We start from the raw sequence: 12610 nt of genomic DNA on the forward strand, positions 1-12610 counted from the left end.
TTGCAAAAACCTTATAACAACAGAGCCCAGAGAGCTGTCTGGGATCATTCTGTTTAGTCCTGCCTGAGACAGGCCTACACTCAAGGTTCTTGAATCTTGTATCATAATTCTATCAAAACCCCCTGCGGATCCTGACTTGTCCATTGATTTCCCTGGAAAGGGATTCAGTACATCAGTGATTCTCAACCTAGTGGGGATGGGCAGGGGAGAGTATAGTGTGTAAAAGCAAATTCGGTATCATAATGCATTGGACATGTGTAATAGGTGGTGTGAGTTTTGTTTTTAAACATTTATTTATTTGTCTACAGAAGAAGGTATGAGTTAAAAACAGCAGAAAAATACTCTGCAAACCAGGAGTTCTAAACACACATGAGAGACGAATCTACTATCATCAGCAACTAGGCACAAGTGCAGCGATTCCCTAGAGTGAGTGTACCGATCCCAGGGTTGGGGAGAAAGAATGTGTAATTTGAAACCACTGCTATTAAGTGTCAGAAAAGCCCATGGCACCTGGGGATGGGTGAGAATCCCACTGAAGCAAGGACTTCCTTAATTTCTGCTCCCTTAACCCAAAGTGGATATTTCCTCCATCTATATTAGATTTTGAAGGAAGTATAGGACTTGCTGTTAGATTTGTTCTCCAGCCCCCATCTAAGTATCCTTTTCTGTTAATAAGATTTTATCTCATTTACATTTCTGATAGTTGAGAAATATTTAGATATATCTTTATTTTTGCCTTAAATTCTACCTTTTGCTATATAAAATGGTTTCTGTTCTTTCCTTCCCTTCTCCTCCATTTCTGATAAATTGGTAGAGTTGTGGTTCTTTGCATGGTTATTTAAAAAATTGTATTTAACATATTATACAGCTCATTTTTCATTTGTCAACTTGAAAAATGATGTAGAATCTTTTGCCTCTTGATATGAGTGAAATTAACTCCTTTATATTTCCTTCCACTTTCTGTCCCACCTCCTTCTGCCTTTCTCAACCTTCTGGTTTTTGTTAGTAAGAATAATAAAACTAACATTTTTGGAGTACACAGGGTCAGTTCTTAGCCCTTTATATGGATACAGTACTCTCACTTTACAGCCATAGGAAATAAATATTATTATCATCCCCATTTTCTAGAGGAGGAAACCGAGGCCCAGTGTGGTTAACAGACTCATCTAAGGTTACAGAGCTAGGAAGCGGTGAAGTTGAGAGTCACTGCACTCTCTGTTATCTGGTGAGTTTGCAGGCCAGTACCCTGGGCAAGTGCCTGAAGCACTGACACGTCAAAGAAAATTATGCTCTTTGCTCTCAAATCTGGCTAGGACTGAGAGCTGGGAATGCACGTGAGTCACACATCTGGGTGGATAAGCCAGGAACTGGGAGTTTTCATTGTCAGGTTAATGAATGGAGGTAGAGCAGGCTGCGTAGGGAGCTGGGGCCTAATCCTCACTTTTCCATAGAAACTTCTACTTTATGACTCATTCCTCCCTGGGACTTAGGGACAGACCAGTCTGCAGTGAGCTTTATAGATCTGTTACCCAGAACTCCGAGGCCACAGTCTGAATTTGGTCAAGGCTAGGGTAGAGGACACATCTCCTTTAAAAGGCAGAAAGTTCCACAGAGGCTAAAGGTGCTCTCCAAAACTGATGTGCATTACAAATTAACCCAAGTCTTTCTTTCCAACTGGAAAAGAAAGACTCTATAGCTAGAGAACCTGCCTTGAGGATCCACTCAGGGAAAGAGAAGCACACAGGCTGTCAGCGTAGGGTGAGGAAGACTGCTTGTGTAACAGCATTTCATCAACGTCAAATGGAGACGCAAAACAGTTCAGCATGTCTTGTCAGAGGATTGGGAGGTGAAAACCCACAGTAGGGTCAGAAAAAGAAGCTGGACAGACATGACCACCGTGTGAAAGAACAGAGACTCATTTCCACTTACCTGTCACAAAGAGCTAGGTCCTGGCTCCGGCCCGCCTTGACAAACATCATCTTGGCGCTGAAGAGCAGCTGCTTCATGATGTCTGTGAGCAGCCCCGCATCTACCTCCGGGTTGGTGAGCCCCTGGGACAGCCTGCAGCAGTGCTCAATCAGCTGGTGGCCGCAGGCAACGCTGTCCTGGTGCAGATTCAGGATGGCGATACACAAGGAGGCGCTGGGGGCCTGGCCCAGGTGGACGAGGAGAGAAGCACACTGTGAGTTCCCAGACCAAAGCAGTCTTCAAATGTAGCTGGGAGGGAGGAATTATTCTTCCCGTTTCACAAAGCTTGAAAAACCCTGGGGGAAGGAGCCAAAAATCCCACGGCACAGCAGAAGTAGAGCTAAACATACTTCAGAAGTTCTAGGTAGCACTGGCAAAGCTCTGGCTGCTAGGTTTTTGTCTCCTTACTGGGAGGAAGGCAGCTGTGTCCACGTGTTACCTACTTCCTGGGAATGCCTGTAGGTGCCCTTCTTTTTTAGTCTACTGTCCCACCAGCGCAGGTGCTCCTAATGCTGGCTTGGACGATAGTCACCTTGCTTGTCTGGATACCTGCAGAAGTCTTTGTTTCAAGCCACTGCAAACAGTGCTGCTAAATGAATATTCCTAAAGCACACTCTGAAACCTTCCGTGGCCCTGATGCCTACCAAGTACATATATCTTACTGCAGAGTACAAGGCCCTACACATAAATAGCCTGTTTCAACCCTACCTTTCCTACCTCTCTATTAACACCCTATGTTCTCTCCAAATTAAACCACTTCTAATTCCCCAATCATTTTTCATACTGTGCCTTCGCTTGGATGTTAGAGTTTGGAACTCTTTGCCCTTCTCCTATCCTCACTCCACTCAGGACACCCAAACTTCTGCTTGTCAAACTCCTACCGCACTTCCAAGGCTCCTCTTAAATGCTACCTCTTCCACGAAGCCTTTCCTGATTTCCTCTTGTGTATTTCTCAAGCTGTTCCTCATTTTCTGCTTTAAGTGGTTTACTTGTCTTAGCGCCCATGATATTACACTGTGAGCAAGTGAAGGCCTGCTTGTGTCTGCCCAACTCTGCATTTCCTGCCATGCTACTACACATCATAAGGAAACTCAAATGACCGTCACATTTTATTGCTATTACCTGCTCATAGTAAAATTCAGTCCGCACCAGCTCATTTTCCTCCTCATTCAGATCCAAAATCCATTCCACCTCAGCTGCTTTGGGGACTCTCACCACAGCTGAGTATGGAGGGCTTTCGCTCTTGGGGCTGTCTGGTGCTGAGAAGACAAATGACGTTCATGTGTCATTCACTGGCCAGTAGTCCACTCTAGCCCAGCCCAGGGAGCCACGAGCTGCAGGCAGATCCCTGCCTGATATCTTAGGGCCCTTTCTCTCCTTTTGGTCTTTTTTATTTCCTTTAGGAGACCACCTTGGGTACCTCAAACTTTCTTCCCCAGGCACAGACCTGGAATGAGTGTTACAATGTTTGTCACACAAACTTGTTGCTTCACACGAGAAACTCTGAATGCTGCATGCTTCCCAAATGGAGGGATGAGCCATTGGCTACTCTAAAAACTAACTTGCCCAAATTATTAATAGTGATTACCGAGGGGAAGGAGGGAGCATTAGAAGGCAGGATGGTGGTGAAGGGAAACCTAGTGGGGGAAGGAAGAGAAATAAGCTACTAAAAGTTAAGGACCAAATTCTTTGGCTGCTGGCCTCCTCGATGCTGGAAGCTAATGGGCCAGTGTGATAAGTTACTATGATGACAAACCTTAAGGGAAATAGCCTGACAGAAATGCCAAGAATTTTCTTTGGTCAACCTGTTGGACTGAGTTGTCATTGAGGGTGTCAGTTGCAGCAGATATGCTGAAGGATGAGCCAACTTGAGCACAGAGACAAAAAGTCACAGGGAGGGAATTCCCTGGTGGTCCAGTGGTTAGGACTCTACGCTTTCACTGCCGATGGTGTGGGTTCAATCCCTGGTCGGGGAACTAAGATCCCACAAGCTGGGTTGTGTGGCCAAAAAAAAAAAAAAAAAAAGTCACAGGGAATGTGATTCAGCCTTACCCCCTGGTTGTCCTGGATTCTCCTCTGGAGCACTGGAAACAGAGAAAGAAAAAGTGAAATGCTTGAATCCCTCCTCCTGCTCTTTGTTTTGAGCTTAGTGTATAGCACTGACATTTACTGTTACTCTAGTGAGATTATCAGGGAATCATCCAAAACTCTTTTCTCTCCCTCACCTGTCACAATCAACCACTTACCATTTCTTGCCCGTTCCATTTAAAATACCTGTTTAAATGTCCCCATCTCTCTCCTCATCCCTGCCTCAGAGAGGGCCCTCATCATTTAATGCTAGAGTCTTTGCAGTAGCTTCCCAATTGGTCTCCTTGATTCTACCAAGCTATTCTCTACTTTGCAGGTACAGCGAGCTTTCAAAAATGCAAATCTGGGGCTTCCCTGGTGGCGCAGTGCTTGAGAGTCCACCTGCCGATGCAGGGGACACAGGTTCGTGCCCCGGTCCGGGAAGATCCCACGTGCCTCGGAGTGGCTGGGCCCGTGAGCCATGGTCACTGAGCCTGCGCATCCGCAGCCTGTGCTCCGCAACGGGAGAGGCCACAACAGTGAGAGGTCCGCGTACCGCAAAAAAAAAATTCAAAAAAAAAATGCAAATCTGGTCATATTTTGCTTCTGCTTAAAATTCTTTTATCAAATTCTTTGATAGCTCCTCAGGGTAAAATATTCCACATTTGCAGTTTAGCAGACAAAGCTCATTATGGCATCGCTGCCTCTTGAGACCATCTCCTACCACCCATGACCTCTGCTCAACCCATAAGAGTCCTCCCCACACTGCTACGGGCTCTGATCAAGTTCAGTTGGTGCCACCAACCACTAAATCCCAATGTCACAAGCCAGAGCCCAGGTCTATCATCTGCACGAGGAGCCTTCTGGTCAACCCCGGCCCATGCTGTCAAAGAGCAAGCTCCAAGCCTCTCTGCCATTCCCTAGGTCCTCCCAGCTCAGCTGCCAGCCTCTGAGTCTAGAACCTTAGCCCATCACCTACCTATTTACACTTCCTCAAAGGACCCACATTTTCTCCTGCCCCTACCTTTGCAGTTGTTACTCCCACTTTTGGGCATGCTTTATTTCGGCTTCTTTTCCTACCAACTTCTCATCTTCTAAGTCTCAGACCAAGTGCCACACCTCTAGAAAACCCTCCAGATCACTGGGCTAAGCTGGGTGTGTCTCTACACTGCACTTACCCAAGGGCTCTGTGGTCTGTGTTTTGGCTGTCTCCCCACTAAAATCGGGGCTCCTCGAGGGCAAAGTGATTATTGCTCAGTGATTGCTGAATGAAAGAATCCTCACTGATACCAACTGCTCATTTCAAATCTCAGCAGTATGATAAATGGGTAATTTCCCTGTCCCCCACCCAGAGGGAGACAGTGGTATGCCAGGGTCACAGAAACTGTGGTATGAACACGGCACGTCTTCCTTCCTATCAGGTCAGTAATCACCATGGTAAATAATGTTAAAAGAATGTTCCTAGTAAAAGAAACACAAAAATGCTGTTGAGCTACTGGGCAGAATGTAAAATCCCTTTAAGTCTGTTCGTAAAACATGAAGAACTCAAAGTGATTTTGCTCTTGGAGAGCTGCTTTGGCTCCTATTCCCACATGCTCTAGGAGTCTTAGTTTCACCCTCCTCTGCTGCTAGAAGAAGTAGAAAAAATTGAGCAATACTGGACCGGCAAACACCGTCTTGACCTGTCTTGCCAGAGGCATGAGCAGTTTCTGAGGCTTGTTCCCAGCTGAACTGTGCACAGGAAAGTGTGTGGGCTCTTCTAGTTGCGGATAACAAGCCAGAATGATGAGCTCAGTGAGAGCTGACGCAAGTGAGGCCCCAACATTCAGTGTCTTTTGGAGTCCAGCTGAGACCAACTGAAGCGAAAGTGGCCGGAAAAGAGGTGAGGCTGTTGGCAAACTAAGATCCACGGCCTCAGTTAGGGGACAGGCCCATGGCCTCAGTTAGAGGACAGGCCGAAGAACTAAGTGTCCTGATCCCAGAGAGAACATCATGTAAGAGCTCTGATCTCTGCTTCTACTCATCCCTACTTCCTCTCTTAGAAGTCTCTCTGACCAGGGTCAAACATTACACTGTAGAGTGAATGGCATTTCAGTGTGACTGTGAAATGAAAACTTTCTGTAATTGCTCAGATTGGAGACGCTTTCCATAACGAGACCCCTAGGAGTGTCGGGACCCGGGGGAGGGTGCAGTGGTCAATAGCAGCAGCAGCCCCGCTGCAGGACACTCACTCTTTGTTGAAGTAACTATAGCACTGGTCACACACGCGAGTAGGGTTCTCTCTGCAGCCTTCCACCACCGTTTTCTTAGTGGAGCAGGAACTGCACACTAGCCGACCACAGCGGCGACAGTGATGACGCCTGTTAAACTGAGGAGTGTCATCAGGAAGAGAAGGAGGAGGGAGGAAGAGAAGGTGAGATTGCAGGACCTGTGAGCACCCGTCAATCCATTTATCCTTGGAATTAGCCACCTGTGACTTACTAAGAATACCATGTGCTTGGGCCTCTACTGAGAAAAGAACACACTAGTCCTTGCCTTCAAGAAGCTGACATTTAAAGATCTCTCTCATCTGATGGGCAAAGATGTCCAAGTCATGGACAGTTTTTCAATAGCTCCTGACAAGTCTTATCTGTCTGTGGAGGAAACATGTGAAGACACCGCAAAAAGCAGTGGGGAAGAAGTGACTTTCTCAGCCAATGAGGATCACATGTCTACATGGTATTGATGATGATGAAACAGTGTTCTGTTTTCAAGATGCTTTTACAAATACTGCCTTATTTCATAAGAGGTTGACAGATATATTACACCGCTTTTATACACGAGGAGGAAACAGACACAGAGAAATTGCATCGTCATCCTATTCATCAGCTGAGCTGTTGTGCCAGTCAGGTACTGTGTTCAGGGTGGTAACATTTGTTACTGTAGTTAGTGTTTATAGCTCCATGAACCAAATAACCTAGCATCCCTAGTTTACAAGTGAGCATCTGAGACTGAGAAAGTTAATAGTCACATTTCTAGTAAGAGGCAGTGCTGGTATTAGAACTGAGGTCATCTGGCGCCAGCACATAAAACCATTACCAGGTCACCCGTCTTTTTGCAAAAGACACAGGAGCTAGAAACGAGATGCCCCAACATTTGGTGACTCCTCCCATGCAATACCACTCTGGCTCTTTTTATTTATTTCATGAGAATGGCAGAGATTTTAGAATTTAAGGCTCCTTGAGGGTGTCTACCATCTGTCTAAATTCAGAAAATATATTCTGGTCAGGTCAAAGGTAAACCCAGAGCCGTAGATCTGGTAGTCAGTTCTTCTGAACATACCCATATCCTCTTGGGGACAGGAGGTGACTATAAACTCAAGCTCAGGAAGTAGAGCTTTCCTTCAATTTCCCCTGCAGGTAAAGCCGGAGACGGACGCTGCTTACCATGGTGAAGCGCTCCCTGCAGCAGACCATGCAGGTGCTCTCACTCTCATCCGGTACCCACTGGTGCCTGGCAGGGGGCGTTGCTGGGGGCACAAACTCCAGTGGCGGCTGACTCTGTGGGAAGCTCCTCTCCCTCGGACTGGGGGAATGCACAATGGAGACACCTGGGAGTCAAAGCCAGAAGTCAGAGTAAAAGGTGATCAGTAGTCCAGCTAATAAACAAAGAAGGGATGAGAGAGTTAGAACTGTACCACTTCACAAACCCCTACTGATAGCATAGGTCCAGTTATTGATCATCGATGGCTGACTGCAAAAAGAGCATTGTGCGTCTCCTGATGGAAGGCACACGGCCACCTATCAAATATACTAACCAAAAAACATTAAGCCTGAATCAAATCAAGCTTCTAGATCTATCTACCAGTGTACTGGAAAACACAGGGGACGGAGACCCAGATTGCCATGGGGTGACAGTCAGCAAAATGCAGTGTGTGGGAAGCTCTAAAGGACAAATGACCTGGTTTCCTCCACAAATAAAAAGAGGTAGGGGGACCTACTGATTAAAACAGATTTAAGAGAGAGTTTAGTCGAATGCCATGTGTGGACATTGTTTACATCTTGATTCTAGAAAGACCAATTCTAAAAAGAATCTTCATGAGACAACTGGGGAAATCTGACGAGTGACTGGATAGTTGATAATAATAAGGAATCATTAATTTGGTTTTAGGTATGGGAATGATGTTATGGTTTTGTTTTATAAATGTCCTTACCTTTTAGAGATATACCCTGTTTTATTTATAAACAGAATGGTATGATATCTAGGATTTGTTTCAAAATAATCCAGTAGAGGGACAGGGGTAAAGATGAAACAAGAATGGTCATACTGACATGATAAATATTGCAGCTGGGTAATAGGTATGTGACACTTCAGTACACTGGTCTCTCTACTTTCGTGTACGGGAAACTTTCTGTAATAAAGAGTTAAAAAAATTAAGTAAACCAAAGCTGCTCAGGCTGCCTTATGCAGATTTGTGAAGCTGCTCACATGCCTGTACGTCTGAGCCCTTCTGTCAGGTCTGCTGATTACTGTGAAGCATGGCTAATGCTCAAAGCATGGCCGCGAAATGCCACGGTCTTTGTTTTATGATATCTAAGGAGATTTCTTGTCAACTAGCAGAACGATGTTGGCAGGTCACAGAAAAAGAGAACTGGAAAACACAGTGACTCTTAGCAGCACCCAGAAGAAGACGGGCTGTCGACCTCTCCCCAGAAGTCTGCTCTCCTGTTGGCGAAACAAACACTTGCTGAGCTGCTTCTGCGTGTAGGCCATTGGGCAAGTCAGGAGACTGTGGGAGAAGAGGGGTGGTGAAAAGGGGTGACCAAGACATGGCAGAGGCCTTCAAGGACCTTGCACCCTGTGTGGGTGACAGATATAAATAACTACCTGCAGGACAGGGTCAGAATGAACATAAGGACTAAATAAGTCGATTCTCCTTATTAGTAGATTCCGTATTTGTGAAGTTGCCTACTCGCTAAAACTTGTTTGTAACCTCAAAATCAATATTTGCATTGCTTTTGCAGACATGCACAGAGTGGTGAATAATTTGAGTTGCCTGGTATACAGCTTCTCATCTGGGGTTGAACAAGGTAATGTCTCCCTTTCTTATCTCAGCTCTCATACAGAGATGACCAGAGGGTGCAGATTGTAGGGGACAGTGCAGCAGGGTAGTGTAAGAAGCTCCACTCTGGGGCTAGTTGGACAGGGTCTGAATCCCAAAGGCTCATTAGGCACTCATTAATGGGGTGGCTTCAGGCAGGTCACTTTAACACTCTGAACCGCTTTTTCTCTTTTGTAAAATAAAGAAAATAGAATTTACTGGGATGAATTGTTTCCAATTTGAGATTATAATGTATGTGAAATATGTGAAATGTGTGTGTGTGTGTGTGTGTGTGTGCACGCATGTCCACACATGTAATCACACACACACGTGGGTGTATTTTCCCTAGGAGCAGTGGTTTAGTATTTGCTAATTCAGTGTTTGTGGCGCCTTCATAGATATACCACTGCAAATAATAAGAATCGATTGTATGTTGAATTTTCTGGGATACAAAAAGCTGGAATGAATCAAGAAAAACAATTAATAAGAATGTTGTGACTGGAAATGAAAAAAGAAGCAAAAGAATCAGAAAATCAGAGTAAGGCAAGATTGAACTGAAAAATGGGTAACTCTCAGAACCTGTCCTTACCAGGAGCAGCAACAGAAGAGAACTCCACTGACGGTGACCTAGACAAGGTCTCGAGGTCTGAAGCCGGACTGACAATTTCCTGGAGGTAAATCACAGGATCTGTAGGGGGGGAAAATGTTGACAGATTGTTCTATCATAAACATCCTTACTTGCTGTGCTAGGCATTTAGTTCAAAGCCCTGTTGGTTTCGCTGTCATCCCATGACTCTACTAGGTATGCAAAGAATGGCAGAGGTACTTCTAAGACGACAGCAAGCATGCTTTTTAAATGCCTCAATAAACAAACTGTGTTAGGCACGTGAGATAAATGGAGTAGACACTAGGATTTTACAAAATAAATCTAAAGATGCCCAGGGGGAAGTAGAAGACATTTAAATGGTGGTCCTGGAGGGTAGGGAGTAAGAAAAAAAAAAGCTGGCTGGGAACATCAGCCCCCATTTATTTCATTTTCTTCATTCTAGAAGAGGCTGAGTCAGTTCCCACACTAGTGGCATCTGATGTGATCCTGGGAATAGTGCACACCCTCAGTACAAAACGATGGCACTTAGAGCCCAGTGCACCAAGGCCAGACAGAGACCACCCCCAGCATGTTTTTTTGTTTTTATTTATTTTTGGCTGCTTTGGGTCTTTGTTGCTGCATGCGGGCTTTCTCTAGTTGGGGCGAGTGGGGGCTACTCTTCGTTGCAGTGCGCAGGCTTCTCATTGTGGTGGCTTCTCTTGTTGTGGAGCACGGGCTCTAGGCACGTGGGCTTCAGTAGTTGTGGCTTGCGGGCTCTAGAACGCAGGCTCAGTAGTTGTGGCGCACGGCTTAGATACTCTGCAGCACGTGGGATCTTCCCAGACCAGGGATTAAACCCGTATCCCCTGCATTGGCACGCGGATTCTTAACCACTGCGTCACCAGGGAAGTACCCCCCAGCATGTTTTTTTCCCCCGAAGCTTTATATTATTATGCATGTGGTGGTTATCTACCATCCTTTCATTCCGGTTAGCCTGCCACTTCCTCCAAGACTGAGATCTCTCCTATATAAAAGAGCTATCTCTCCTGAAGTGTATCTTTTCACTCTCAATCAACTCAAAATTATAAAAGAGGAAAAATGTAACTAAGGATGTAGCATGGTATTTCCTTCTCCATGTAGAACCCCCATCGAGGATGCTGGCGGTTACCTGAGCGTTTCTCCCGCAGAGGGTACAGAAAGTCCAGGGCTTTTCCTGCGTATCTGGAAAGCAGCGAGTCCACCTCGTCCATGGTGAAGCCAATCTCCTGGCCAGCCAGCAGCTGATGCAGAGTCTGCACAGCCATGGTGGCCCAATCCACTTTCATGTTCATGAGCAGCTGCTCCAGCATGAGCAGGGGGTTAGAGGACAAGTGGGAGTAGCTGGCCCGGTACTGCTCGGGCAGGGTTAGCAGGACCTGGGTGTGGGGCAGAGCCACAGAGTGAAGAAAACAGGACACGAATTTCAGAAGAAAGCCAAGATTCTTACTGGGAAGGGGGAAGGGTATCTGGGACCAAAGGGCACTTGGCCAGCTACTGAAACTGGCTAGGAGTCTCTTAGGCAGCAAGGCTGGCAAACTTTTCCTGTAAAGGTTTAGATAGTAAATATTTTAGGCTCCATAGGCCATAAGGTCTTTGTGGCAACTACTGATTTATAAAACCTGATAAAACCTGATTTATAAAAGCAGACAGAGGACTGGATTTGGCCCACAGGTGGTGGTCTCCTGACCCCTGGCCTAGACCAACCAGGCATGGTTGACCCCTGCCTGATCCTTAAAGCCACCATTCTGTCCATTTGAGGCTTTACTAGAATAAGCAATATAAGGTGGACTGAACCTGGCACCTCCAGTGTTCTACAGGTGAATGATGACTCTAAATTCCTCCTAGAGGCTGTTATTCCTGGGCTTGAAATACATTCACTGGCTCTTCTCATTGCCAATTTTCAAAGATTCCATTTAGGTACAGTACATCCAAAAAAAAAAAAAAAAGAAAAAAGAAAAAAAAAGGTGTATCCTCTTTAGAATCATTTTACATAGTTGAACTCTTGGCAATAGGCTCGTGGTCATATTCATGGCTCTCCCAGCACTCATTCTATTCATGGGGCAAGTTCTACACTCAGGGGGCCAGTATATATGACTTCCAATCAGAATCATTATTAGAGAGTTAGAAGGCCTTATCTCTCCCCAAACTCTCCTTCACTGGATTACTTTTTCTAGCTTATAATTTCTTCTATTAGTGTCTCCAAGGTTACACATCAAAGGTAAAGACTTATCTCATTGCCTAGACAATTAACCCTTTTCCTTTAGCACAAAGTAGTTTTAAGGATTTAAAGCAGTAGTTTTAAATCCTCGCATCAGAATCCTTCTGGAAGATAGGCAGGCCCTGTCCCAAGGGGTTCGGTTTTAATTACTCTAGGGTGGAGATTAACTACTGCTATTTTTAGAAAGTCCAGGTGATTCTAATTCATGGTCCGAATTGAGAAGGCTTGGTATAGCAGATGCCCAGGAAAGCATAAAGAGAATTTAAGAGGACAGTAAAATTCACTTTGGAGGCAGAGCAGTAAGAGAACGGTAAGTCCTAAGGGATGTGGTGGGCTGTTAGGGTCAAGATTTTATATACCACAGGTCAAGGATGGCAGGTGCCTGGAAGGGCAAGTTCTGAAGTGGGAGATGGGCCAGCAGTCCCTCCCTCAGGCATGCTTTCCCAACACCCCCTTCTCCTCCTGACCTTGGATCCCATGTACAGTGCTTGGATTTCACGGTGTCGGTCAGCGGTCAGTTCTCCATAGAAGTGGGTGGTGAGGTAGTTGGCCAAGAAGTGAGAAGTGGCCAAGCTAGAGTGCTGGTCGAGGGACTGCTCTGTGACCTCAAGGCACATGGTGAGGTCAGGAATTCTTCGCAGGAGCTGTTGCA

General features: G+C 45.7%; 1 protein-coding gene across 7 annotated transcripts in view; it reads right to left on the reverse strand.

Moving 5' to 3' along the window:
• Window positions 1-12610, reverse strand: part of ZFYVE26 (zinc finger FYVE-type containing 26) — a 62402-nt gene that overhangs the window by 16157 nt on the left and 33635 nt on the right. For all 7 annotated transcript variants that reach the window (XM_033431555.2, XM_033431626.2, XM_033431502.2 and 4 more), the window contains 8 exons: window positions 12426-12602; window positions 10870-11116; window positions 9705-9803; window positions 7461-7624; window positions 6267-6403; window positions 4021-4052; window positions 3091-3227; window positions 1930-2150 (listed from right to left, as the gene is read on the reverse strand). In XM_033431555.2, the coding sequence (XP_033287446.1) occupies window positions 1930-2150; window positions 3091-3227; window positions 4021-4052; window positions 6267-6403; window positions 7461-7624; window positions 9705-9803; window positions 10870-11116; window positions 12426-12602 (1214 nt within the window). The remainder of the gene's footprint in view (window positions 1-1929; window positions 2151-3090; window positions 3228-4020; window positions 4053-6266; window positions 6404-7460; window positions 7625-9704; window positions 9804-10869; window positions 11117-12425; window positions 12603-12610) is intronic.

Source organism: Orcinus orca, chromosome 2, assembly GCF_937001465.1.
Source record: "Orcinus orca chromosome 2, mOrcOrc1.1, whole genome shotgun sequence".
Taxonomy (NCBI): Eukaryota; Metazoa; Chordata; class Mammalia; order Artiodactyla; family Delphinidae; genus Orcinus; species Orcinus orca.